The 26,087-nt window shown below is 59.8% G+C and overlaps 3 protein-coding genes across 5 annotated transcripts in view; all 3 read right to left on the bottom strand.

Annotated features, from left to right (window-relative positions):
• Positions 1-905: 905 nt before the first annotated feature.
• On the bottom strand, positions 906-11,158 carry EPHA2 (EPH receptor A2). 3 transcript variants are annotated; one of them, XM_082776774.1, is made up of 17 exons: positions 11,036-11,158; positions 8,361-8,428; positions 7,345-8,005; positions 6,713-6,868; positions 6,281-6,613; positions 6,076-6,200; positions 5,832-5,991; positions 5,617-5,716; positions 5,466-5,521; positions 5,237-5,365; positions 4,972-5,154; positions 4,755-4,816; positions 4,397-4,606; positions 4,006-4,155; positions 3,726-3,919; positions 2,067-2,222; positions 906-1,675 (listed from the first exon to the last, which is right to left on the bottom strand). In XM_082776774.1, the coding sequence occupies exons 1-17, from the start codon at positions 11,112-11,114 to the stop codon at positions 1,570-1,572; spliced, it is 2,928 nt and encodes a 975-aa protein (XP_082632900.1). In that variant the 5' UTR covers positions 11,115-11,158; the 3' UTR covers positions 906-1,569. The 3 variants fall into 3 exon arrangements, with proteins under 3 accessions (XP_082632900.1, XP_082632901.1, XP_082632902.1); XM_082776775.1 differs by having other exon boundaries at positions 5,237-5,362; XM_082776776.1 differs by lacking the exon at positions 8,361-8,428 and having other exon boundaries at positions 11,036-11,119.
• Positions 11,159-12,483: 1,325 nt separating this feature from the next.
• On the bottom strand, positions 12,484-13,648 carry CPLANE2 (ciliogenesis and planar polarity effector complex subunit 2). The gene is made up of 5 exons (XM_082777237.1): positions 13,518-13,648; positions 13,283-13,435; positions 13,071-13,195; positions 12,811-12,947; positions 12,484-12,704 (listed from the first exon to the last, which is right to left on the bottom strand). The coding sequence occupies exons 1-5, from the start codon at positions 13,600-13,602 to the stop codon at positions 12,485-12,487; spliced, it is 720 nt and encodes a 239-aa protein (XP_082633363.1). The 5' UTR covers positions 13,603-13,648; the 3' UTR covers position 12,484.
• A 1,071-nt stretch (positions 13,649-14,719) lies between these two features.
• Positions 14,720-26,087, bottom strand: part of FBXO42 (F-box protein 42) — a 48,860-nt gene continuing 37,492 nt past the window's right edge. Inside the window, exons 5-10 of the mRNA XM_082776927.1 lie at positions 21,824-21,977; positions 20,711-20,821; positions 19,980-20,076; positions 18,870-18,926; positions 18,294-18,410; positions 14,720-18,128 (exon numbers count right to left, since the gene is read on the bottom strand). Of these exons, the coding sequence (XP_082633053.1) occupies positions 17,028-18,128; positions 18,294-18,410; positions 18,870-18,926; positions 19,980-20,076; positions 20,711-20,821; positions 21,824-21,977 (1,637 nt within the window). The 3' untranslated portion in view covers positions 14,720-17,027. The remainder of the gene's footprint in view (positions 18,129-18,293; positions 18,411-18,869; positions 18,927-19,979; positions 20,077-20,710; positions 20,822-21,823; positions 21,978-26,087) is intronic.

The following is a 26,087-nucleotide window of genomic DNA, read 5'->3' as shown; positions in this document are numbered from 1 at the left end:
GCACCCAGAGCCCTGGGGAAAGGTGCTGAGCAGGGCAGGGGGACCCCGACACCCTCAGCACCCATGGGTGGTGCTTGCGGGGGGGGCAAGGAGACCACGTAGAGGGAACCACAGCACCCAAGGGTGGTGCTCAGGGGGTCCCCGTGCCCCCAGCCCCCGGGGATGGGTCTCGGGGGGGTGAGGGGACCGCAGGGTGCTGGGCACACAGCACCCCCAGCACGGGGAAGGATGCTCCATGGGGCAGGGGGCCCCCAGCACCCGTATCACCCACAGGAGGGGCGCAGGGGGGCGAGGACACCGTGGGGAGATGGAGCCCAGCGCCTGAGGGGGGGCTCAGTGGGGTGGGGACCCGCAGCACCCCCGGGGAAGCCCCCGCCCAGCTCCCCATGCGTCACCCCCGCGGGGATGGGGAGTTTCACCGAAACTTCGTGCAGGGAGGGGAAACCGAGGCACGGCGGCACCCGGGCACCCGCCGGGCGGGGCGGCTCGCTGCAGGGCACAGCGCCAAGCAGAAAGTAAAAAGGGGTAAAAAAAAAAAAAAAAAGCACCCGACCGATGCTTTTGCAACCATCCCGCAACCACACGTCCTCGTCCCCCCACCCCCCCCCCTTCCCCTTGTGGTTTTGGGGAAAAAAAAATAAAATTGCTTTTTCCGGCTTTTTTTCCCTACCCGGTTATTTGCAGGCACCGGGCAGCCGGCCCCGCTCGTGCTTAGCAAAATAAAAATCCCAAATTCCTCAAGGGTTTGGGAGAAAGGAGGCCCCAGCTGGGAAGTGCATGCAAACGCTTGCAAAATACTTAAAAATCTTAAAACCGCCTTAAAAAACAAAAATAAAAAAGCTTCCCCCCGCCCCAGCTCTGCATCCCAAACCCAAATCGCTGCTGGCAGCTGCCCCATGACACAGTTGTAGAAAAAGAGCACAAAAGTTTTATTCAAATCAAACTCAGTTTCATGAAAATCCCATAAAATCCATTAAAAAGGGGGGGGAAAAAAACCCCAAACCTGCCCCCCTTTTTCTTCTCTCCCCTATTATCTTCCCCAAATCTGAAACCTCTTTGATTTTTCTCAATAAATATACAAAAATATAATAAATTACGTTAAAAAACAAAAAAAATACAAGAGGTAACACTGCTCATCAGCGTTAAGGTGGAAAAAAACCCAACCCAGCGTCGGGAGAGGAATAAATAGGTGAAAAAAAAAAAAAAAAAAAAAAGCAAAAATGGAGAGTTTAGGGCCAAGCCATCCACAAAACATCCAGGAGCACCTGGCTCAGCCCTATTTTTTTTTTTTCCTTGAAATGCAGAAAAAAAGAGGAAACTCCCCCATAATAAGGCCGCCCCCCCCCCAACCAAGTGCAGGCTTGAAATTTAATTTTTGTGGGGTTTCGCACCCGTTTTGTCCCGGGGATGGCGATGCCCAAGTGGCAAGATCCCCCACCATGGGAAATAATAATAATATTATTATTAACAATAATAAAAACCTTAAAAATAATAAAAATAATAAATAAAGCGGTGGGGGGAGGGGGGTAGGCTGGGGGTCTTCATTTTGCACGCTGGGGTCCGTGGGGGTCAGATGGGGATGCCCGTGGTGCAGAGCTGCTCCTGCAGCCCCAGCAGGCTGTAGGCGATGCGCTTCTGGTGGCCGGGCAGGCGCACGCCGATCTTCTTGATGTCGCTGCGGGGAGGGAAGGGGGGTGTTATGGACCGAGGAAGGGGTTCTGGGGTGAAAACAGCCCCAAAAAGGTCTGGCCAGGAAGGGTGCTTGGGGGTGGTCCGATCCTGAGCGTGGTGGGGATTGTGGGGGGGGTGGATCCTGCCCTAAACAGCCCCAGGCTGGATCCAGCCCTGAGCATCCCCCGGGGGCAGAGCCAGACCCAGACTTTACCCAGGATCAGATCCAGCCCCGAGCATCCTCCGGGGGCAGATCCACCCCTGAGCATCCCCTGGGGGCAGATCCAGCCCCGAGCATCCCCCCTGCCTGACCCCAGAACAGAGCCAGCCCCGAGCATCCCACAGGGCCAAATCCAGCCCCGAGCATCCCCCATTTTTGGGGCCCCAGGACTCACTCGCTGGTCATCTGCAGCACCTTCTCGATGGTGCTGTAGCCCGCGGCCATGAAGTGCTCGGCGTACTGGTGCATCTTGATGGACTCGAGCCACTCGGGCACCGAGCGGAACGGGACGCCCTCGGAGCCGCTGGTGCTGGGCAGGCGGATGGAGACCCTGCGGGGACGGGGCCGAGGAGATGGTGTGACGTGCAGGGAAGGGCAGGGGGCAAACCCACGGTGCAGAAATGCAAGGATGAAAAGTCGTGCAAAGATAAGGAAAAGTATATAAAAAAATGAAAAAGGCTGGAAAAAAAAAAAAAAAAAAAGGATGCGGGAACGGAAGGATGCAAAAACAATGCAGGAGGGCACAGATTGGAAAGAAGTCATGCAGAGAAATGGAAGGATGTGGAAAAAAAGTAATGCAAAAAACAGTGGAGAGGTGCAAAGTTACAGAAAGCAATGCAAAAATGGTAAGCAGAAAACACAAACAAAAAACAAAAACACAAAAAACAACCCACGCATGCGAACACAACGGCAAAAGGTAAAGATGCTGAGATGCAAAATTTAGAAGTGACAGCGCAAAGATGCCAACGGTAAGGCAAAAGCCCAACTATAAAAAAAGAGGTAGTGCTACAATGCAGAAGTATAATGCAAATAATGGGAAAATTTATATATAAAAGAAAAGCGAAATGCAATACAAAGTTCCCCAGGTACCAAGATGTGAAAAAGAACACAAATGCGAGGATGTGGAGAGTAATAGAAAAAGTAGAAATGCAAAATAATAAGGCAAGAATGTTAAAAGGCAAGAAACAATGCAAAAATTGCAAATGTAAAAAACAAAAAAAAACAACAAAAAAAAAAGGAAGCTAAAAATGCAGATATACAGGAGGCAAGGCTGCAAAAAAAATGCAAAAGGTGAATATAAAAGCAATGCAAGAGTGAAAAGATGCAAAAAAAAAAAAAAAAAAAGAATGCAGGAACAGAAAACTACAAAAATCAACACAAAAGGCAAGGATGCAAAGAAAAGGCAGAAAAATGCAAAGATTCAAAAAGCAATGCAAGAATGCAAAGATGCAAAATCCAATTTAAAAGTGCAAAGATGCCAAAAAGGCAAAAATGCAAAGCTGCAAAAGCAGTGCAAGAATGCAGAACTGCAAAAAAACAACTCTTAAACTGCACAGATGCAAAGTAGTGTTCAAGAATACAAAACCAGTGCAAAAAATGCAGACTCAGAAGCATGCAAGAACACAAAATTGCAATAAGCAAGGCGCAAATGCAAAGATGCAAAAGAGCATGCAGGAGTGTAACACTACAAAAACAACACAAAGATGCAAAAGAAGCATGCAAGAATGCAAACCTGCAAAAAAAAAAAAAACAAAGCACAGATGCAAAAGAGTATGCAAGAGTGCAAAGCTACAAAAAAACAGCATAAAAATGCAAATGTGCAGAAGAAGCGTGCAAGGACGCAAACCTGCAAAAAGCAAGGTGCGGATGCAGAACAGCACAAAGAGTGCAACGCTGCAAGAACATTGCAAAGATGCAAAAGAAGCCTGCGAGAACACAAAAGAGCAAAGAGGCAGAAACGTGGGGATGCAAAAGCTCATGCAAGCCTGCACCACCTGCAAAACGCCCTCCCGTCCCTATTTTTCTCCCTTCCCTTCCCCTCCCTGCAGCTCACCGCGGGTCGAAGTCTGCCAGTGTCTTGAGTGACTCGGGGGCGCGGATGAGCTTGTCGAGGATGCTGACAACGTCGGCAAACTTGGGGCGCCGGCTGCGCTCCTGCTGCCAGCACTGCATCATCAGCTGGTAGACGGCGGAGGGGCAGTCCAGCGGCGCGGGCAGGCGGAAGCCCTCGTTGATGGCCTTCATCACCTGCAAGGGCGCACGGCTCGAGGGGCACGCTCCAAAAAAGCAAGGTCGCCACCAAGAACAGGGGCCGGAGGGATATCTGTGCTTACCTCGTGGTTGGAGAGCTCCCAGTACGGGCGCTCGCCGTAGGACATCACCTCCCACATGACGATGCCGTAGCTCCAGACGTCGCTGGCGGAGGTGAACTTGCGGTAGGAGATGGCCTCGGGCGCCGTCCAGCGGATCGGGATCTTCCCCCCCTGTGCAGCCACCACCAAAATTGCCCAGGTGCCAAGATGCGAGGAGGAACAAGGAGAGGAAAAAAAAAAAAAAAAGTGAGGATGTCAAAAAGCAAGAAACAATGCAAAAATTGTGATGGGAAGAAAAGGACGCTAAAATGCAGTGACACCAAGATGCAGAAGGGAAGGCAAGAATGCAAAACAGCTCCAAAAATAAACAGACGGCCATTCAGCCCCCCCAAAATCCCTCGCTGGCACTCACGCTGGTGGTGTAGGTGGCTTCAGGGTCATCCTCCAGCACCCTGGAGAGCCCGAAGTCAGACACCTTGCAGACCAGGTTGCTGTTGACCAGGATGTTGCGCGCGGCCAGGTCCCGGTGCACGTAGTTCATGTTGGCCAGGTACTTCATGCCGGCCGCGATGCCCCGCAGCATGCCCACCAGCTGGATCACGCAGAACTCCCCGTCTTTGTCCTGAAAGAGGAGAAACCATCCCCAAATCCTCCTCTTGCCCCTACAGAGCTGTGGCTGGGGCTGGGACCCGTTTCCCGTGGTGGATTTTGGGGCTGAAGCCCTGCTAATCCCACCCCGGGGCGATGGGATTCCCGCACGCATCGCCTACCCGCAGGAATTTGTCCAGCGCGCCGTTTTCCATGTACTCTGTGATGATCATGAAGGGTTTGTCTGTGGAAAAAGAGCCAAAAACTGGTCAGAAAACCTCAAAACCCCATGACTCCAAGCACGTGGGGGTGCATGTGAGATCAGCGCTTTTTGGCAGGTCTAGCAAGCTTTTTTTGCAGGGAAATGGTGGGATTTATTTGGAGGGGGGAGGGACTCACACTTGGAGACGACCCCCTCGAGGCGGATGATGTTGTGGTGGCAGAACTGGCCCATGATGCTGGCTTCGCTCAGGAAGTCCACCCGCTGCTTCTCCGTGTAGCCCACCTTCAGGGTCTTGATGGCCACCGGCACCTCCTTCTTGCCACGTTTCAGGGTGCCCTTGTAGACCTCCCCGAATTCGCCTGCCCAGAGGAAGGGGGAGGTTCAAAACCTGACCCCTTCCTCCCCTCCCTGGCTCGGGGACAGAGCCCCGTGGGGACCTACCGGCGCCGATGACCTTCTGGCGGGTGATGGAGGACGGGGGGATCTCGGTGGTGAACTTGAGCATGGCTTGGTTGGGGTCTTCATAGGTGTGCGGGTCCACGTAGGTCTTGAGTGGCTTCAGCTGGTCTGCTGGGGGTGGGCAGGAGCCGTGTCACCCCCAACCTGTCCCCACCGTCCCACCTGTGCCACCACCGAGCCCCCGCCCCGAGCCCACCACCCCGGTGCTCACCGGACTTGGAGAAGTAGACGTCCTCGGGGGACTGGCGTGACCGCGAGCTCCTCCTCCTGCAGAAAAGCAGTGTTTTGTCCCAAAACTCACCTCAGCGGTGGAAAAAAAATGGGATATATATTTTTTTTTTTTTTAAAAAATCTCTCCCTACCTCCGGAGGACGTAGATGAGAGCAGCCAGGAGGAGGACAACAAAGAGGACGCCGGTGACGGAGCCGCTGATGACTGCAGCAGATGCCATGGACTCGGCTCCTGCAGGGACAGTTGGAGCCATGTGCACCCCATAGCACCCCCCAAAACTAACAAACCACCGACAACCCCCCCCCAAAAAAACAAACAAACAAAAAAAACCCAAAACATTCCTCACCCTCGGGCAGCGTCTCAAACTCGTGCTCGGGGCTGAAGGCGCCGTGGCCGTCCTGGGTGAGCGCCTGGACCCTCACCACGTAGGCGGTGGCGGGGGACAGCTTGGGGATGGTGACGGAGGCGCCCTCGCAGCGCAGCACCGAGTAGCTGTTCTCATCCACCTGGGGAAATGGGGACACGGTGAGGGCGAGGGGTTTTGGGGAAGGACACGAGGTGGGACGAGGCTGGGACAGCGCTGGTGGCACCTTCTTGCTGTAGGTGACTTCGTACTTCCAGACCCGGCTCTGCTGCCGCAGCGGCACCGTCCAGGAGAGGACCAGGCTGGTGGCCGTCCGCCCGTCCAGGCTCACTGATGTCACCCGCGGTGGCTCTGCCGTGGGGACAGGAGTGTCAGAGAGGTGGTGGCACCTCCATGGCGGTGGCAGTGGGGACCCCGGGGGCCCTCCTTACCGGTCTGGTTGACGCTGATGCTGGCGGCGGCCACGCTGCGGTGGGTGCTGAAGGCCGAGACGCCGTTGCGGGCTTCGACGGTGAAGGTGTAGTTGACGTGGGGCTCCAGGTCGGTGACCGTCACCCCCGTCCCCACCAGCCCCCGGGGGGGCTGCGAGTAGCGGATGCCCCCGTCGCAGGGCCGGCACTCGCCGCTCTCGGGCCAGCACTGCTCGCAGGTGACGCTGTAGGTGACGTCCTGCCGGCCGCCCGTGTCGGCGGGGGGCGACCAGCGCAGCTGCACGGCAGCCCCCAGCCCCACGGCCGTGACACTGCTCGGGGGCGAAGGAGGACCTGGGGACACGGAGCAAGGCGGTGTTAGGGAGGGCTCAGGGCATGGAGGTGCCCCCCGCACCTCATGATCCAACCCCGTGTCCCCAAAATGCCACTCACGGGTGCATGGTGCGGCGGCGGGGTCGGAGGGGGCGCGGAAGTGCCCGTCCTCGCAGGGGCAGGCGGCGGCGGCGGCCGGGGCGGGCAGCGTGTGTGCAGGGCAGGGCTGGCAGCCGCTCAGGGACACCTCGGCCTTGAAGGTGCCGGGGGGACAAGCTGGGGGGGGCAAACACACACACACAACAGGAAGGTCAGTGGCCGGGTCCCTGTCCCCAACCCAAGCATCCTCACCAGCTCCTGGGCACGCGTCACCCTCAGAGCATGTCAATTTGGGAGTTTTGGGGTGTTTTGCCTTATTGTTATCCACCGTGGGGGGGGGTGGACCCCCAATATCAACCCGTGCTTCCACTTGGGGGAATGCCCCCCCCAGCCCACCCCTCTCCACCTGACGCGCTCAGTGCACCAGTGATGCTCCAAGGGCCTTGAGGATGCTCCAAGGGTGCCCCCAGGGGTGTTGGGGATGCCCCAGGGTGCCCCAAGTGTACCCCAAGAGAGATGAAGACACCCAAAGGTGCCCCCAGGAGGGAGGGATGGCTCGCAGGTCATGCACCAAGACGGGGCACCCCCAGCCCCACGCCACCCTTCCATCCCCAGCGTCCCCACCACTACCACAGATGCCCCCAGCTCCTCACCTTGGCACTGGTCACCCACGGCCTCGTAGCCGGCCCGGCACTGGCACTGCCCGATGGGCACCAGCCACTCCCCGTCCGCGTTGCAGTGCAGCGTCGGCGCCTCGTCGGCCACCGCGTCCTCCACGCAGGAGCCCCGCACCTCCGCCAGGGTCTGCGAGTCGGCGCCCGCCACCGTCTCGGGGAAGTGTGCCATGCCCCGCAGCACGGCCGGGCACGTCTTGTAGTAGATGCGGACCGAGAGCAGAGCCACGCAGGCGCCCAGGTCCTGGAAAGCCAGGTAGAAGCCTTTCCTCCGCAGCGGTCCCACCGAGCGCACCTCCACGTTGAGCTTGACGTTGCGGTTGGTGAAGTCGTCCTGCACCGTGATCTCGTCCGGGGCGATGGTGTCGATCTTCTTGAACTGCCGCTTCTGGAAGTTGGTGCCGTAGTCGACGTCGGACTCGGCGTAGTAGAGGTTGAAGGTCTCCTTGCAGGAGCCGCCGCCGCTGGGGAAGCTGTTGCAGTCGCGGACGGTGAACTTGAGCTCGATGAAGACGCGCTGGGCCTCGCTGCGGTAGATCCAGTTGGTGCGCAGCCAGTTCTCCTGCTCGCCCTCCAGCACGTTGCACACCAGGTACATGTAGATCTGCGAGTCGTTCATCATGTTCTGCAGCAGGTCCCACTGCGCCGCAGAGAGAAACGGGGTTCTTGGTGCTGCCACCACCACGGCCCCTCGGGGGGAAACTGAGGCAGGGGGTACAGTGCCCCCGGTCCTCAGGTATGCCCTTGTCCTCATCCCCACGGATGCCTCCATCCCCATCCCCATGGCTGATCTGTCCCTGCGGATGCTCCCCATCCCCATGGACAGTCCCATCTCCATCCCTGTCCCCACAGATAGCCCCCCTGGTCCCCATGGATGCTCCCCGTCCCCATGGATGCCCACTCGCTCGCATCCCAGTGGAGGTCCCCGTCCCCAAGGCTGCCCCCGTTCCTATCTGCAGCGTCGCCCCCCAGGGAGCAGCTCGCCGGGTGCTCACCCCTTTTCCATAGGGCTGGGTGAGCCAACCCAGCTCCCCCTGGGCCTTGGCGAAGTCCAGCAGGACGACTGTGGGGAGAGGAGAGAGATGTTAGTGGGGTGAGCAGGACGCCAGGGAGATGCCACCAGGACACACAGATGGCCCCAGCAACCCACAGAGGCCACCACTGCTCTCAGATGCCCCTGAGAAATGCAGACCCGGGACTCACGGATGCCCCCCAGGAACCAGATGGACCCTCTTGGATCCATGGGTGTCCCCAGACCCATACCATATATCCTTGGGCCCCATGGAAGTCCTCTGGTTCCACAGATGTCCCTTGGACCCATGGGTGCCCACCAGGACCCACAGACGCCCCTACCAAACCCAGATGCCCCCCAGGGCCCACAGATGTCACCAGAACCTGCAGATGCCACCAGCACACCCAGAAGCCCCTGGCACCCACAGGTGTCCCCAGAACCCACGTGGATATACCCCTGGGATACACGGGTGCCACCAACAAACCCACATGTGTCCGGGACCCATGGATGTCTCAGGGACCTGGGGGTGCTCCAGAGACCCACAGATGCTCCCAGGACCCACAGAAGCCCACCAAGACCTGTGCACATACCCCAAGGAAGCCTCCAGGACCCACAGATGCCACCAAGCCACCCAGATGCCCCTTGACCCACGGATGCCCCCTAAAGCCCCTGGGACCCTGGGTGAGCTTGGGGCGCCCCAGCTATCCATGGGACCCCCACCACGCCACCCCCCCCGTGTCCCCCGGTGTCGGGCAGGACGTGGGGCTGGGGGAAGCGGCGAGCCCCGGCACGCTGAGGGCGGTGGCCGGATCCAGCACCGGGGCCGGGGGAGGAAGAGGAGGCCACGGCCGGGGCGGAAGCGCCATGAATCAGCCCCAAGGAATGCGCCCGGCTTCGTGCCTGACACGGCCCTGGGGGAGGCGGGGGGCTTTGGGGATGTGTCCCCCGGTGCCCCCCCACCCCTCACCCCAGCTTTATGGGGCAGGTGCTGAGAATGGGAAACTCGTGACACCTCCAGCCCTGTCCCCCCCCCGCCGCCAGCCAGGAAGGATGCCGGGCACCTCCCGGCTTTCCTGCGGCTGGAATTCCCCCCAGAAAGCGGAAACGCAGCAGGGGGGGAGTTTGTGGGGTCCCCCCCTGCGCCCCCTCCCCCCAGCAGTGACTCAGGGCAGGGACCTGCGGCTGAGTCAAGGGGCGCAGCCGGGGTGCGCCCGCTGCCAGTGCCCGCGGCCGCCCCGTCCCAGCCCTGCACCGCCGCTGTCACTGCGGCCCCCAGGCACCTGCATGGCCACGGCCACCTTCATCACCATCATCATCATCACCGCAACCCCCATGTGCAGCCCCGTCCCCATTCCCATTCCCCCCTCGCCCCCACTCCGTGCCCTGAACCCCCCAACCCACAGGCACTGACCCCAACCGCGGCGCAGGATCCGGCCCCAGCCTCCCCTCCGTGGCCAAAATTTCATTGAGGGGGGGGAACGGGGAGGGGGTCTCGACCCCCTTCCTGCCCCCCAACCCCAACACTTCGCAACCAATCTCCCCCGGCTCCCAACCACCTCAAAACTTTGCTGTCTTTTACCTGGTTTTGCCCCAAATCTTATCCCTCCGAGCCCCCAGGAACCTGCCTGGGGACTCCCCGAATCCCCTCCGCGGCCCCAGCTGGGGGGGTTTGAGGCTTTTTTGCCCATTTTCCCCTTTTCCCGTCGATTTCCCTTCCCCAGACACCCACAACCTCCCGGTTATTTGCATTCGCTGCGGTTGGGGCCGGATTCTTTCGCTCTTCACTCTCTGGGAGTTTGCGGCTCCCCCAGGAAAAGAAACCCAGCCTTTGCTTCCCCCCACCCCGATTTGCCCAAAACCCCCCGAACTGATCCCAAACCACCCCGGGGAGCTCGGCAGGAGGGGGGGAGCAAGGTGGGGGCCAGGGCGCAGCTTGTTTTTCCCAGCACTTTTCGGGTTTTCCTGACATTGTTCTCCAGCTCCGCGGCCGGATCCTGCCCGGGGAACCTTCCTTTAATTTTTTTGGTTGCTTTTTTTTGTTTGTTTGTTTGAATTTGAGGATTTTGGGGGTTGGATTTTTCAATTTTTGGCCAACTTCTGCCTCCCCTCCGCCCCCTTATTTAAGGGGTTCGCAAGGGGGGGGGGGGGGAAGGGGTCCCCACTTTTCGCCCACCAGCTCCAGCTTCGCTTTTTTTTTTTTTTTTTTTTTTTTTTTTTGGGGGGGTGAGGGGGGGGGCAAGGAGCGGCCCCAAGCCCCCCGGTGGGGCCGCGGCACCGTTTTGCCCTGTTCGGCCTTTTTTCCCCCTAAAAAGAAGCGCTCCCCACCTTCTCCCCCAGGTCCCTCCCAGCCCGCGGGTGCTCCCCTAGGGCTCACCCCCCAACAAAAACCCCACCAACCCCCCCTTTTTTGATCATTTTCTCCCCCCTCAGCCTCCCAACACCCCCCCCACCTCCCTGCGCCGAACTCAAAAGTTGCCGAACTTCCCCCAAAAGCCGCGATGTCCCCGATCCCCGACCCCCAGCACCCTGCGAGCACCCAGGGGTGCGGTGCGGGAGGGTGCGGAGCCTCTCCGCAGCCCCCCCCCAGCCCCAAGACCCCCCCCAAAAAATAAAATAAAATAAAATAAAATAAAAAAATAAACTCGGGGCCGCGCTCACCTTCCTTGGGGGCGGCGGGGGCGAGGAGGAGGATGGCGAGGAGGAGCGGGATGAAGGCTGCCGGGGGAGCCGCGGCCATGGCGGGGGTCGGGGGGTGCCCGGGGCGCCCCAGCTCCGCGCCAGCCCCGCGGGAGCGCCCCGCTCCTGTTCATTCATGCCCCGCTGACGTCACCCGGCCCCGCCCGCGGGAACGCGCGAGGCTGTCCTCTTAAAGGGACAGCGCCCCTCCAGCGCGGCCCGGCAGGGAAAGGGGGGGGGGTACTCGATCTGGGGGGGGGAGCTCCCAGCACCCCGGTTGGCCCTCCCAGTCTCTCCCAGTTCCTCCCAGTTCCCCCCACAGCTTTGGTTCCGGATCAATGGTTTTGCGCCTCGTTTGGCGTGGGTCATGTGTTGGGGTGCAAGGGGGGGGTCCCCGCTTTGAGGGCGCATCCGGCCCCTCCTGTCCACCCCCCTCCCCAGTCCTTCCCCCCAAATTGCTGCCCGGGCCCCAGCCCCGTGGTCCCCACGTTTGGCTCCGGGAGCTGCGCCCCCCCCCCCCCATTCCAGCTCGGGCCCCGGCACCCAAGGGGTTAAAGCGCCCCCCCGGGCCCCCTCCCCCCCTTTCATTCATGAAGCGGCGTGGGAAGAGAGGGGGGCGGCAGCCAATGGCGGCACGGGGGCGTGGCCTCGCGGCTGGCCCCGCCCCCAGCAGTGGCGGCGGGGGGGGTCCGGAGCCGGACGGGCGGGGGGGTGGGGGGGGGTCGGGGGCGCTGCGCCCCCTTTCCTGCACCCACTGGGGCGAGGCCGGGCCGGGAATGGGCAGTTCTGGGGTAAAATAAGGGCGGATTTCTGTAGGGCTTGGTGGGGGGGGGGGCTGGCAGGGAGGTGAAGTGGCGGGGGGGTCCCACAGCCCCCCCACTTTGGGGTCCTGGAACTGTGCCAGGGTTTGCCCCCCCCCGGATTTGGGGTGCTGGGAAGCGGCCCGGCCATAGGGAGCGGTGGGGAAATGTGGGGTGCTGGGGGGGATGCTAGGGGGGTCCTGCCCTGCAGGGGGGCTGTGCCCCCCCCGCAACCCCCAGCACCCCGAATCCCCAGCACCCCCAGCCCCGTGGTCCTGCAGCCCCCCAACACCCCAAAATCCAGCACCCCAACCCCCAGCACCCCACCCCCCATCTGCAGCATCCCCCAGAACCCCACCCCCTCGGCATCCCGGGGCACCCCAAATCCCACCACCCCCATCCCCACCCCTCACCCCCCCGGGGACAGCACCCACCACACCAGCGACCACCCTGCTGGAGCTCCCCAGAACCCCCCAACCCCCCACCCCAGAGACCCCAAAACCCAGGGACCCCTCCCCTTCCCCCCAAAACAACACCAGGGGACCCTGCGGGTTGGAAAAGCATCGCCATTTAATGCTGGGGGGGGGCAAACACCGCCGTGAGGGGCTCCCCCCCCCCAGCACAGCGGGGTTCAGGTGGGGGGGGGCTCCTGCCCCTCGGGGGCGACGCCGGCAGCGACCTGGTCGCGTTCCCAGAGCCACCCCACCAGGGCGTCCAGCAGGGGGGCCACCCTTGCCAGCCCCCCCCGGCCCACCCCGCTGCCCCCCGCCCGCAGCACCGGCAGCCCCCAGGTGCCCTCGAAGGCCGCCAGGTCGTCCTCCGTCACGTCGGCGTGGGCGGCCAGGTCGAACCTGGGCGCGGGGTCAAGGTCGATGACCCGAAACCGGCAAAACCCCAAAAATCCCACGGGTGTGACAAAGCACCCGATCTCCCCCCCGCCTCCACCCCAAAGGATACTTGGTGCCCACCACCACCCGCAGCAGGTCCTCGCCGGGGGCCACCACCCGCGCCAGCCGTGCCGGCAGCTCCTCGAAGGACGCGCGGTCGGTGAAGGAGAAGAGGAAGAGGACGGCGTCCGCCTCCTCCTTGCAGGCCTGGGGGGGACACGGGACACCACGGAGACATCACGGAGACATCACGGAGACACCACGCAGCGGTGTCTGCGCCCCCGCGGGGTCTCATCCCGCGCCCCCCCCGTGCCCCCGTTGTGCGCTCACGGGCAGGATGTGCTCGAACTTCCTCAGGGCGCTCTCGCCGCAGTCCCAGAGCTGCAGCTGGAACATGACCGCGCGCTCGGCACTGCGTGGCTTGGCCGGCCAGAACACGCTGCTGGCCTCGATGCCTGCGGGGCGAGGCCGGTGTAAGTCCCCAGGGGCACTGGGGGAGCCCCGAGAGCCCCCCCTGTGTGACCCCCTGACCCCGCCGGTACCCAAGGTCTCGCGGTGGGCGGTGGGCGCGGGGGTCCCGGCCAGGGCGGCCACCAGCGCGGTCTTGCCCACGCCGCTCTTGCCGGTGACGAAGATCTTGTAGCGCGCCGTGGGCACGGCCAGCGCGGGCGGCAGCGTGGGGTGCTCCAGCAGGCCTGGGGGGGGGGCACCATGGGGGGGTCAGCACGGGGTGGGGGGGTCCCGGGGGGGTGTTGTGGGGTTTGGGGGGGGGCTCACCGAACACCCTGCGCTGGTTCTTGTGCAGCACCGAGGCCAGGTAGGGGCGGCCCGCGGGGCTCAGCAGCCAGCCCGGCTCCACCATGGCGGGCAGGGGGCTGGGGGGCACAGGGGGGGCCGAGCCGTGTTGCCCCCCCCTCCCCGTGTGCCCCCCCCTCCAGTCCCTACCCCCCACCCCCCCCTCGTGGGATCCTTTTCCGCCCCCCCATGGGGTCCACGCCCCCCCCCGGCTCTGTTCCCTCCCCCATGGGCCCTGCCCCCCCCCCCCCGTATCCCTCGTGCCCCCCCCAGGTCCCTGTGCCCCCCCCCTCCCCCCGTTGCCCCCCCCCCCTCTGTCCCCGAGCACCCCCCGGCCCCGCCGCGGCCCCTTTAAGGCGCGGGGTCCCCGCCCTCACCTGCGGCCGCTGTAGACTCGCGGTGACGTCACTCAGGGGGAGGGGTCACGGATAGGCCACGCCCCTATCGGCAGCCGCGCGTGCGCGGGGGGCGCGGGGATTTGGGGGGGAGGGGGGGGAACCCAGGGATGGGGGAGGGGCGGGGCGAGGGGGGTGGGGTAATGGGGGCACTGCCTGGGGGTATGGGAACCCCAGGGCTAGGGGTTATAGGGACAAAGCCCTGTGGGATATAGGATGCCGGGAGCTATCGGTTATAGGGGCACTGCCCTATAGGCTATAGGAACCCCAGAGCTATGGGTTATAGGGGCCCAGCCCTATGGGATATAGGAAGCACAGAGCTATGGGTTATAGGGACACTGCCCTGTGGGACATAGGAACCCCAGAACTATGGGTTATGAGGGCACAGCCTTATAGGATATAAGAACCCCAGAGCTATGGGTTATAGGGGCACAGCCCTATAGGCTATAGGAAGCACAGAGCTATGGGATATAGGGACAAAGCCCTATGGCATATAGGATGCCCAGAGCTACGGGTTATAGGGGCACTGCCCTATAGGCTATAGGAACCCCAGAGCTATGGGTTATAGGGACACAGCCCTTAGGTTTGTTGGCTTTCGGGTCCCCACCCCACAGCCTGCGGGACACCCCAAAGCTGCAGGAAATGGGTGAAGCACCCCCCCCATGGGAGCGGTGTGCCCCCAGCCCTGCCTTGCTGCCAACCAGGAGCCCCAAAAGCTGCCCTTTTCACCCCAAACTGTCAGGGCACACAGCAGGAGCATCCCTCCGCGGCGCGGCCACCCGCACACCCCAAGCACAGGCGGCAGCCCGTCCGTTTCTTCAGTTTTTATTTGTTAAACTGCTAAAAATTCATCCAGGAAGGGGGAAAAACATAAAAAAAAAAATAAATGTACACAGATTTAAATATCACTGAAATCACTTCGCGTTCCTACGCGCGGCCGAGCCTCCAGCGCCGGGGGGACCTGAGTGGCGGGGGGACCTCACAGCACCAGCGCCGCCGGGGAAAACGGGGCCGTTTCTGAGGAATTTATCATTTCCGAGGAATTTATCGCAAGAACATGCCTTCCTGCGACGCGCAGGGAGGGGAGGGCGGTTTTGGGGCCGGTTGAGGGGGATTTGGGGCTGGTGGAGGACGCAGGGCGCAGGCGGCATGAGGACTGATAGCCCCTCATGGGGACACCCTGAGCTCGCAGCCGGCGGCCCCAAATTCCTGCTGGGTTTCGCTCCGGGGCGATGCCAGGACATGCAGGCGGGGGGGAACGCGCCGGACACCGCGGTGGGCGCTCCCGAGGCGCGGGGATTTCAGCAGGGGTCTGTCTACAAACGGAGCACCCAGGGCACCGTCCTGCCCCGGGCCCTGCCCCAGCCCCAAGTGGCTCACGGATAAATCCCCTTTTATCGGGGCGGGGGGATTTTGGTAGAAAACATCCAGCCCTGAGCCCTCCCGGGGACGCGGCTCCGACGAGCCAAAGCCAGCAAAGCTCGGTGGGGACGGAGAAGGACGGGGACCACGTCATGGCACTGCCAGCGGGCCGGGCGGCGGTTTGGGGCGAGTTTCCTACTTTTCAGCTATTTCAGGCGCTGGGTGAGAGATGCCGGCGGTTGCCAGCCCTGGGCCGGAGCTGGGCACGCGCTGTTGACCAAAACTGAGCAGAATCTGCCCATTTCCACCCCCCACATCTCAAGCTGGAAAGGAAGGAAGGAAGGAAGGAAGTTTGTCCCAGACGGACACACAGGTTCAATCCATTTGGATTTTTCTTTGTTTTAATCTTTGCGGAAGGAGGCACATGCAAAGATGATTTTGTTACTGCTATCAAGGCTAATGCCGGCCCACCCTGCCGCTCACATGCTCCAGTTTACCAATATTCATCGTTTTGGCTGGAAAAAAAGCGTTCCCAGGCTATGAGGTGCTGCTTCAGCGGGCGCAGAAAAGCTGTGTACGTGTTTGGGCCGTTCACGGACATGGAATCCCCGAGCCTAAAGGGGAACAGGCAGCCCAATCTCTGTTTTGGTGGCGCAACGTGATTTTGGGAGTAAACCATTTTCTGCTGTGGGATCCAGAACGATGCTGAACCCCCCACACAGCAGTCGGAGATGTCAGACGGTGAAATCGGGTCGGGATCTCGCAGGAACCACCCCCACCCCAAAAATTTCTGAGATTCGGACCCGGTTTCAGCACGTCCTCAGAGCGCGGCACAGAGCCGGGGCAGAGCAGGGAGGCTCCATCTCCGCCGAGGCGCACGGGGGGACAGCAGCAACCTCGTGGCCAGCGCCGTGCCCCTGCTGCGAGCGTTCCCAAACACGTACCCACTGCGCCGGCCGGGATCACACAGCGCCACAGATCCAGCACCGAGGCTGCCAGGCAAGGAGGAGAGGGCTGCGAAAGCGAGTCCTGCCCAGCCGATTCTCAACTTTTTTTTTTTGGCATTTCAACGCAAAACTGTCCTTTCTTCCTTCTTATGGTCCTGCATGGAGGACAGGAATGAGACTGTCAGGCCAAAGGGGTGAGAGGCAAAAAAGGCATCGTGTTTGTTTGGAGCAAAGGTCACAACTTGCAGTGCTGGAAGGTTCCTGTTCAGGTATTGCTGTTATGTTCCTTACAGAGCCATACTCGAAGCATGGGAGCAATCAGTGCACACGAGCTAACAGCCTCCTGTCTGCAGGTATTGAGCTGGTTCTTACTGAAACCGCTGCTACTCGTGTTCCACAAAGAGTTTCAGAGATACGAGGCCTCTTAAACCCCTGGAAGAGGAAAAAACAAAACAAAACAAAACACAAAAAAAACTCAAGAGGCTACGGGATGGCAGGCTTCCCGCCTGCTCACCCTAAATCCTTGGCCTAGGTCACAGCAGAGAGCTCCTGCGTGAGCACAGCAACGTGGATCCTATGGGCAGGGAGCTCCCTCCCTGCTTGTAAACACGATTCGCTTAACTGGGGTCTTACTGGGAACGGGCGGGCAGCACTGGAGGTTTGCTTGGACTTTATTGGTTTGTTGTGCCCTAATTCACAGTTTGAGTGCCTGCGCGACAGACTTAGAAGGGAGAGGGAGAGCCCCGGGGAGGGAGGGGAGGTGGTGGTGGTGCACAGCTCGGGCCACATTATCTCTTTGCTCGCACAAAGTACAAGGCATTTGTTTTGGGATAGTACTTCACGTTCTGTTTCTTGTCCATGAGGCCGCCGAATATGATCAGCTCCCCTCGGCCCTGCACCACCGTGTGCAGGCTGGTCTCAGGCGGCCCCACCACGGAGCTGCTATTGAACACTTTCCATTTGACTCGTCCCTTCTCCTTGGTATCTTTAATGTCCAGCACGTACATCTGCATGGGCTTGCAGTTCATGCTCTGGTACAACGGCTTCCCCACGTTGAGGGACTGCGGAGGGTGGTGGCCCAGGCGGCGGGCGATGGGCGGCAGGGAATGGCCCTCGCCTTGGGCAGAGCCCGGCCGCGCCTCGGCACCCGCGCCCTGGCTGCCCGGGGACCCCGGCGAGGCCACGAGGGGAGGGCTGAGGGCGGCAGAAGCCGAGGCGCCCTTGGAGGACAGGGCTTTGACGGCCTCCAAGCTCCTGCGGAGCGCGCCGGGCGAGACAGCCCCCGGCAGGGAGCCGGTGACGTGGGGCGGCGTGTGGATGCCGTTGGTCTGCTCGGGGGGGTTCCTGGCGCCGGCGCCGAGCGTCCTGCTGTCCGCACCGTCCGTCTGGCAGACGACGGGAGCCGGTTTCTGCTCCCAGCTCAGGTCGAGGGACCCCAAGCGCAGGTCTCTCTGCTCCGGCAGCGACCCCCGCCTCGGCGCCAGGGCGAGCCCGACTTTCAGCTCGCAGCCTTCAGCGGCTCCGGGCGTGCCGGGCGACACCACCTGCACGGGGCTGTCCAAGGAGGCGCCGCCGGCCGCAGCGGCTCCGGGCGATAAGCTGCCCCCGTTGAGCACGGGCGAGCTGTCGCCTCTGGCCGGGGAGAGGCTGCCCTCCCGCGATCCCGAGGGCGTCTGCCGCTGCGCTCTGGGCCGCAGGGTGCCCCAGCGGCCGTTGACGCAGGGAGCCTCGTCCGTGTTCCTGACGGGAGACTGGGAGCGGTACTCCCGCGTTTCGGGCACCAGGGCGGGCGGCGTGGCGCTGATGGGAGAGGGGCGAGAGTTCAAGCTGGGGCTGAGCGGGGCTCTCCCGCTGGGAGCCTGGCTGAAGACCACGACGCACTGTCCCACCTGGAGGAGGGGAGAGGAGGGGACGCGTTACAGCTGCAGGGCGGCCCTTCGAGCTCTGGGGAAGGAACTGGGGCAAAAAGGCAGGGGTTTGGGGCATCCTGGGCAAAGGCCTGCAGGGGGTAAGACGGACCAGAGACCCCGCTGCCTCCGTCCCAAGCCACTCACCCGGCAGGCAGGATGGCACCACAGCTCCGGGGCTCCGTGGTCTTCGTTCTCCACCTTGAGCGGCTGCCACGTCCAGGGGTTCGCGTGCATGTGCAGCAGCCAGGCGTCTTTGAACAGCTGTGAAGAGAAGTGTGACAGATGCAGGAGAGCAGCTTGCTGCCAGGGTCATCCCATCAGGGGCAGAAACAGAGCTGTGCTGCTGCCTCGCTGCTGCAGACAGAGGGACAGTGAGCTGACTGGGATCTGAGCACCCAGGGGTGCCTGCACCCTACTGTGGCCATGGACAAGTCCCTCCATCCACGCCTGCTGTCCCAGCACAAAACCAGGGACAATTCCTCCAGTTAACCTCAATGAGCTGCTCAGATTGCTCCCGGGGTGGTTTTTGTTAACGAAAGGCAGCTCCAGCAGAAGTAACAACTTCTTTGGGACGTCTACACCGTGAGCTCTAGTTTGCAGGACAAAAAAATGCCCCCCAGGTCACGCGCAGAGCCCCCCGCTGCCCAAGCCAGCACCCAGGGCTCACAGGTACAGCAGGATGCCTGTGGCTTGTGCCCCTGCTCCCCGCAGGATACTTACTGCGTTGGGACCACCACAGCCACCAAGGATTAAAATGGTTTCATCATCGATTACAATCTGTGGGGGCAAAGAAGAGCGTTTCAGAGCAGGAAGGACGCGAAGCCATCCCTTGTGCTCTCAGCAAGGCCTCTGAGTGCAGAGCCGGGTTACGGCTTCTCAGCAGCACAGACGCTGCTGAATTTTGTCTGCCTGGGGATGAGGAGTGGAGCCAGGATGGAAAGCCGGTTTTGCTGGGCCCAGGGCAAAGCGGGATGCAGAGTTCGCCCCGCTGCCTTGTCCCAAACGGCTCATAAGCCGGTCCCTTTTACAGAGGAGAGCAGTTACCGTCCCTGAGGCTGAGCAAACATCAGAGGATGCAATGCTCCTCTTCCCAAAAAGGGTGAAAGGACCACCTGGGAGGCTGCAGGCTTACAGCAACGCGTGTTAGATGCTCACGGTGGGCAACCAGTCCCCCCCCTCCCTTTCTTTGGATGGAGGGAAAGCCACTCCCATGCACGACGTGATCTCTTTGGGGTGCTTCCATCCAGCTGAGGCCAGTCAGGCACTAGGCACCCCTGAGTGTCCTCCTGCCAGCTGCAACAGACGCCTGTGTTGAGCCCGGTGACTCCCACAAGCTCCCTGCCCCAGGCAGGCACTAAAACAGGCACCACCGGAGCCATGCACTCAGCGGGTGCAATCTATAGTCACCTGAACCAAGGATCAGGAGACCGGAGCAATTAAAGGGGCCCCAAGCAAAACCAACATGTGATAACACCTAATTGATCCTAAACGCCACGGGGCTTGATAGCTGTTTCTCCTCTGATGGGTAAAACAGCAATTTGTTTTCTAGAAATGCTCATTACGGTTCTGAGTCATGTGCAAGACACAGCGCAGTATCTACCGGAGCGCTGGGGAGATTAAAAGTGCAATCTCACAGAACAGCTGGCTAGAGAAAACAAGGGCCTGGCGGGCAAAAGACTGCAAAGGTAACTCAGAAATTGGGCACTAGTTTTCAGACGACCCACAGAGAGCTGCCTGGAAGCTGGAAATTCAGCTGTGCCTGGTTTCTCTCTGGTTTATCTTTGGCAGTGCATGCTGCCGTGGAGCTGAGTCAGTGAAGGAGAGCATCACCTGAGACTGGCCACCTCGCGGGTGAGGGCTGGGCCCAGAAATGTTTGGCTTGGACCAAGCCCACTGCTCGAGATCCAGCACCCAGACGTCGTTGCTCCTGTGGGGAAGAAACCAGAGAAGAAACACTGAGCCACAGGTACAGCTGCTGAGCTCAAGTCCCAAACAAGCACCCGGCTGCAGCGTGCCTGGTTCCTGACGGCACAACCAGGCCCTCAGGGGCTTCAAAATGCTGATTCAGGGTGGAGGTTTTATCACAGAATCGTTTTTCTGCAGGCTGGTGCCTCGAGGGAATTTGCCCTGGGCAGTGAAAGGTGCAGCAAGCCAGCAGGCAGACCCCGCAGCGGGCCGGCAGCGAGCACCAGCCCAGCAGTGCGCGAGGGCAGGCAGGGTGAGCAGCCGGGATGATCTCAGACTCCTCCGATCAACACACGGATCTGCACCCGCATGTGACCTTCCCACACGCCTCACCTCCTCTCGGCTGCCCCAGTTCAGGGCACTGCTCTGAGCGGCGCTGAGTCACGCTGCGCTGCGCGGACAGCCCTGGCGGCACGCTTATCTGCGGCCCGGGCAGCACCGAGCTGCTGGTGCCGACTGCTGCAGAGGGGTCCTGCTGAAAAGGGTCTCACAGCCCAGCCCCTCGGAGGTTTCTTTCTGAACTGCTACCCCACGACCACCACAACACACCCCTTGCTCGCAGGAGAACTCCTCAGACGCCTTCTCTCCACACTTACATTTGCCGAGATCCCAGCGAGCCTCCGAAGACGATCATTTTGTCTTCGATGACACAGGAGGAGTGTCCTGCCATGGGAGGGGGGCCGTGGGTGGTCACGATGCAGTTCCACCTGGGGGAACAGGGAGAAAAGACATTCAGCACCGGGGCAGAAAGGATGGTCCTGGATGAATGGCAAAATGAAAAATCCCACGGGCCAGCAGAGTCCTCGAGAAAGCATTACAGAGGAAAACCTCAGGGAAAACCGACAAAGATCCAAATAATAACGAAACTAATTAGAAATACTAATGTGCTCAACATTTTTAAAACATGACAAAGTCACAAGGCCAAGTTGGAAATATCGCCCCTTTCAATTAAGTTTGCCCTGAATTATTTCCAACGCAGTTTAATTACAGTGTTCTAACGACACTGCCCAAAGTGCATCGGGTAATTGACACTTTTGATGATTAAAAGTTCTCAATGAAAGAGGAGCAAGAACCTTCGCTGCTTTGATACAGCATTTGCTCCTTTCTCACACAAGCATCAGTGAGAAAGTGTGGTCTAAAATCAGCTGGATGCTGTTTAAAGGGAAAATTCCTGCCACCTCCTCGCTCGCTGCTGGAGCTGCAGAGGCAGAAAGCTTTCTGCAGCAGCACAGACCCCTGCTTCAACGCCTTTCCCCTGAATTTCGGATCACCACCACCAAAAAGTGAAACCTCCAGGAGCTAAGGCTTTCTCCCTTACTTTCCCCAGGACGACCTCGAGCTCGCAGCCAGATGAGTTACGCGCTGGGAATATTCGCACCCAGATTTCTGCCCGCCCCGAAGATGTTCCAAAGAGCACTGGGGTGGTGCTGGCAGCCTTTTGGTAAAACAGCAACACGGAAGCGAGCACCACCCAGGAGGTGTCAGACAGCAGTGCGTGCGAGTCTCTGGGCCAGAGCAGCGATGCCTTGCCTGCTCTTTGTTTGAAAGGCAGCCTCGCAGACACGCCGGGATCAGCCACACCTTGGCACCCCCTGTCCCTGCCAGCCAGTCCCGGCGGGCCTGCGGAGACACCTCGGGCAGCGCTCGGGCACTGCAGACACTTGTTCCAGGGATCAAAGCCCGTGCTTCGAATCCAGAGGTTCTCTTACCAGTTTTTGGAGGGCGAGTACGTGTGGATTTCGTCGAAGAACCTCTCTGGCTGGTGCAGAGGGTAGGGGCTCGGTCGCGTCCACCCGCCGAACAGCACGAGCAGGTCCTTGTAGACCACCAGCGTGGCGCCAGCCTTGGGAGAGGGGTACGAACCTGGGCAGGGACAGGAAGGGGGACGGTTAGGAAACCAGGCTCCAACACAGGCATCAAACCCTACAGGAATTTTACCAAAGCGAGGTGACGCGGAGGCTCCACCTTTGAAAAAAAAAAAAAAAAAGCAGCAAAGAAGGCAAAATTAGAGCTGGGAGCCTGGGAAGAAAACTACTGCCAATTTGTGTCACTGTAATTAGTAGGAGCCTGAAAGCACATTTCATGTATGGCAAAACATCTGTCAGTCACTGGCAGGAAATTACTAGCTTTCTAACATATCCCTTTAAATTATTGCTTTAGCACTGAATAAAAGCAATAATTACCTCCAAATACCTACTAACTTCTCCCCAAGGACGGAGTGAGAATGAATACTAATTCTAACACATCCGGTGTTGCTCGTGGCGGATCGCTGGGGAGCTCAGAGGCGGCGGCAGGAACCCAATCCCGTTTTCTCAAAGCGGCACAATCAAACCCCGAGCGCTTTGCTGCGGGAGCTGACAGCCCCTCCCCGAGTTCACACAAGGCAGCGCTCCTCCAAAAAATCACCGAGGGACTTTCACCCAGCCGGCTGGAGGCTTGAAGGCTTTGCTCAAGCCAGGCACCTCCCGAGCAGGACTGCTACGTGCAAAAGCAAGACGCGGCCTCTCGCTGCTGCGATGCTCTGTGCTCAGAACACAGATCCCGAGGGTTTTCCCAGTATGCAGCAAGGCACTGATCTCACCTTCTGCCCACACATTTTCAGCTGACCCCGAATGTGTCACCCAAAGCAGGGCCGTGCGGGACCAGGGGCAACCCAAGGGCAAGGCTGCACACGTGGCTGTAGGAGCACCGGCACCCTCTCCAAAAGGCTGAGATAACAAAGCGACTGCTCTTCTCTGATGTCCTAATAGGACCAGGAGAAGCATTTTTAGCAGGTAATGACATGCAGCACCAAGCCTATTTTTAAAAGAAACCAGAGCAGCTATTTTAAGGTGTTGCAGCTGAGAAAAGCAATTCGATTGTGATGGGTTCCAGGTGGTGGGTGGTAAGAGCCAAGCCAAAAAGCAACCCCCAGCCAAGCACAAAGAGGCTGAGGGGCTTTGCTGCCACCTTTCTCTAGGGACAAAGCAGGTTTTGGTGCTGCTCTCAGGTGCTGCAGCTACGGGGGAAGAGGGGAATAAAGCTGTTCAGGAAACAATTGTTTAGCTAGGACAGGTACACGGCATGGCCAGGACTGTACCCAACATCTCCTTAAAGTCTGAGGGGCCACGAGAGGGTCATGTTTGGTTACTTTTTGTTCCCAGTCAAATTCCAGACTTCCAGTTTTCCAGGCTGTGTACAATTCGTTAATCCACACCAGCAGGTTTCCAACCCAAGTATTTCCTTGGCAGAGCCTGAAAGTCGCTCTCCCAGGCTTGGCATGGCAAGCCGATTGCCAGCAAAGTTTCTACCTGACTTGTAGAGAACAAGCCGGCTGTCTGCGTGTTCCCTTACCCACCACTCTGCTTATCCGCCCAGGACATCACAAGACAGCACGGGGCACGCAGCAGGTCGCTGCACGTGTCTGTCTGCAGCAGGGACACCAGTGAGATGCAAAAAGTGCTGGTTTTAAACTGGGACAGGAGTTGGTGTTAAACAGACGGCTTGGCTAGAATTGTTCCCGTGCAGGTTGGGCTGGGGTTGGAGGGACAGCCCGGCACCCTGCTCAGGAAGGTCAGGGCTGCCGGGCAGTGGGAAATGCCCCCTGCCTCCTGCTGCAACCTGAAGGCCAGCCCCTGCCCCAGACACCGAGACGGTTCCCAAAGGAGCCAACAACAGCCATGTAAACAGCCCAAGGCAGAGGCCAGCCCCGGTTTTTCAGGAAGCTTTGCCTATTATCGGACGCTGCGCGGGTGTAAACGAAGGCAGAGTTTCGTTCTGCTAGGCAGGAAAAAATCTGAATTTCACAAGCCAGAGGAAGAGCTGGCCTCTCGGAGCCTCTTCCCGTGCGGTGAGCAGGCGGCCGCGGCGTGCTCGGGGCTTCAAAGGGTCGGGCACTGCGGGGCGGCGTCCGCCCGGCTCGGGAGCGATGTCCTGGGGCCAGCCGTGAACTCTGCTCCGTGGGTGGAGTGTGCTGAAATGGGGGAAATGTCGCAGCACGAGGTGGCTCTCTGCGAGGTTGCTGTGCTCAGTGCCTGTCCTATAAAGGCGGCTCAACTGCATTGATCTGCACTCGGCCAGAAACGTGCACGAGGGTGGCTGCAGCCTGGAGAGGGAATATTGGAGCATTAACACCGCTTCCTTATTGCTAAGGCAGGGCACAAAAGCCATGGCAGGATAAAAATGTTTGCAACATGACCACGCACGGGCACGGACTGCAAACCCGACTGCCCCAGCAGCTGTCAGAGGTCTCCAAGTAAACCCCGCTGGGCTTTGTAGCAACAGCGGACGCTGCTCAAAGCCGAGGCTTGTAGTTTGGGGTTTAAAATGGTACAAAAGCAGCTTTGGTAGAAGTTGGTGTCTGAGCACAGCTCCGTTCCAGCTCGCTGCCACCTTCCCACCAAGCCCAGGAAGGGCAGGAGCACCTCGAGGGGTGCAGCAGCACCGGGAAAGGCGGCGAGGAGGAGGAGGGGGAGGAAGAAAAAGAGGAGGAGGAGGAGGGGGAGGAGGTGGTGGTGGCGGCAGAGGCGCCGCAGCCTTTGTGACTTCAGGTCTCAAGTATGCGGAGCGCGGAGCCAGGTACGGCACCAGCAACATCAAAGGGACACGGCTCCGCTTCCCGGGGCCCCGCAGCTCAAAGTCCGAGCTTCAGAGGCCGGCCGGGCGGCGGCTCAAAGGCTGCCCGCAAGGATCCGACAGGAGGGCTTCCTCCTCTCGGGGCTGTCACGACCTGCTCGGAGCGCTCTGCTATTACACTTGCAAATGAAACGGCCTCTGTGCCTTGCCGCGGACCGAAGTACAGCAGCGCCTGCAGAAGGGCATCGTTTGCTAATTGCACCCGACGCAATTTTTTAGCAATTGCTAATTGCGCTCCGACAGCCTCCTTTCCTTGGTGGGCGCAGAGGGCCCTTCCTCGCCGAGCACGGAACGTGTTTCCAAGCTCCGCACCCCGGTAACACCACCGAGCCCTCTATCAGATTATCTTTCCTTGGGGATAAAAACCCAAGCACGCAGAGGGTGCAGCGCAATTAACTGCTTCTGAACACAGAGGGGAACATCTCTCTACAGCTGACGCTGTTTATTCCGTGGAGATGAGGAGTTAAAAGCCAGTCGAGCTATTTTTTTCCAGCTGATGGATTTTCCTGGCTCACAAAGCAGATACATACTTTTCAAAAACAAACAAACAAAAAAGATCTCTGGCTTCCGTGGACGTGTGGAAGAGAAACGCCAGCCTCTGATCGCTTCTGACACGAGCTCTGAACGCCACCTATTTATGATATGTCCTTATAAGCATTTTTTAAAGCCCATTTATTCAGCCCTCTAATGCCACTGGAGCAGCACGCGCAGAGATCAGCAGCCACAAAAGAAAAACCTCACTCCAGGGGCACGCTAACACGAATTTCCAGACCAGCCGAAGTCAGGCACAGCCCCGAGCAACTCCAGAAACAGGGCACATAACAAACATCAAGCGGAGCTTAAAAGACAAAAATAAAAACGCAGGGAAAAGCTGCTGGGTGCCTGCTGGGACGGGATCGCAGAGATGAAAGAATTGGTTCAGAGCAGCATCAGATGGGGAAATACTGCAGGAGAGGGGATGGAGTGCAGCCAGGCGTTCGCACCGTCTCCGGGGTGAGGGGAAGACATGGAAGGAGCTCTCGGGTGCTATGAGGGAGAGAAATTTTGTGGGAATTTTCTTTGGGCAGGCTCAGCTTTCTGGAGTGATGGGAGAAGTGCTCCTAGCGATGGCTGGGGGCCGTTGCTGCCGGGCCCGATGGATTTCTCAAGCAGCCCTGGCTCCAGCAAGAGGATGCTCTGCTCCATGGGCTCCAGCGAGCCGATCGCAGTCATCCCGAGCTGATTCACTTTCCAAGCAGTGACGGGATAAACAAACACAGGCCCAGAGCCGAGTTTCCAATTTCAAAGGGCGAGCTGAGAAATTAAAGCAGGCTCGTACAGCAGCCAGGGCACTCACCGCGAAGGAAGCCAAGCCCCAGG

The sequence above is a fragment of the Aythya marila genome (genome assembly GCF_965140915.1).
Source record: "Aythya marila genome assembly, chromosome: 21".
Lineage (NCBI taxonomy): Eukaryota > Metazoa > Chordata > Aves > Anseriformes > Anatidae > Aythya > Aythya marila.
The sequence above is the reverse complement of the archived record's forward strand: the minus strand, read 5'-3'. Positions and strand labels throughout refer to the sequence as shown.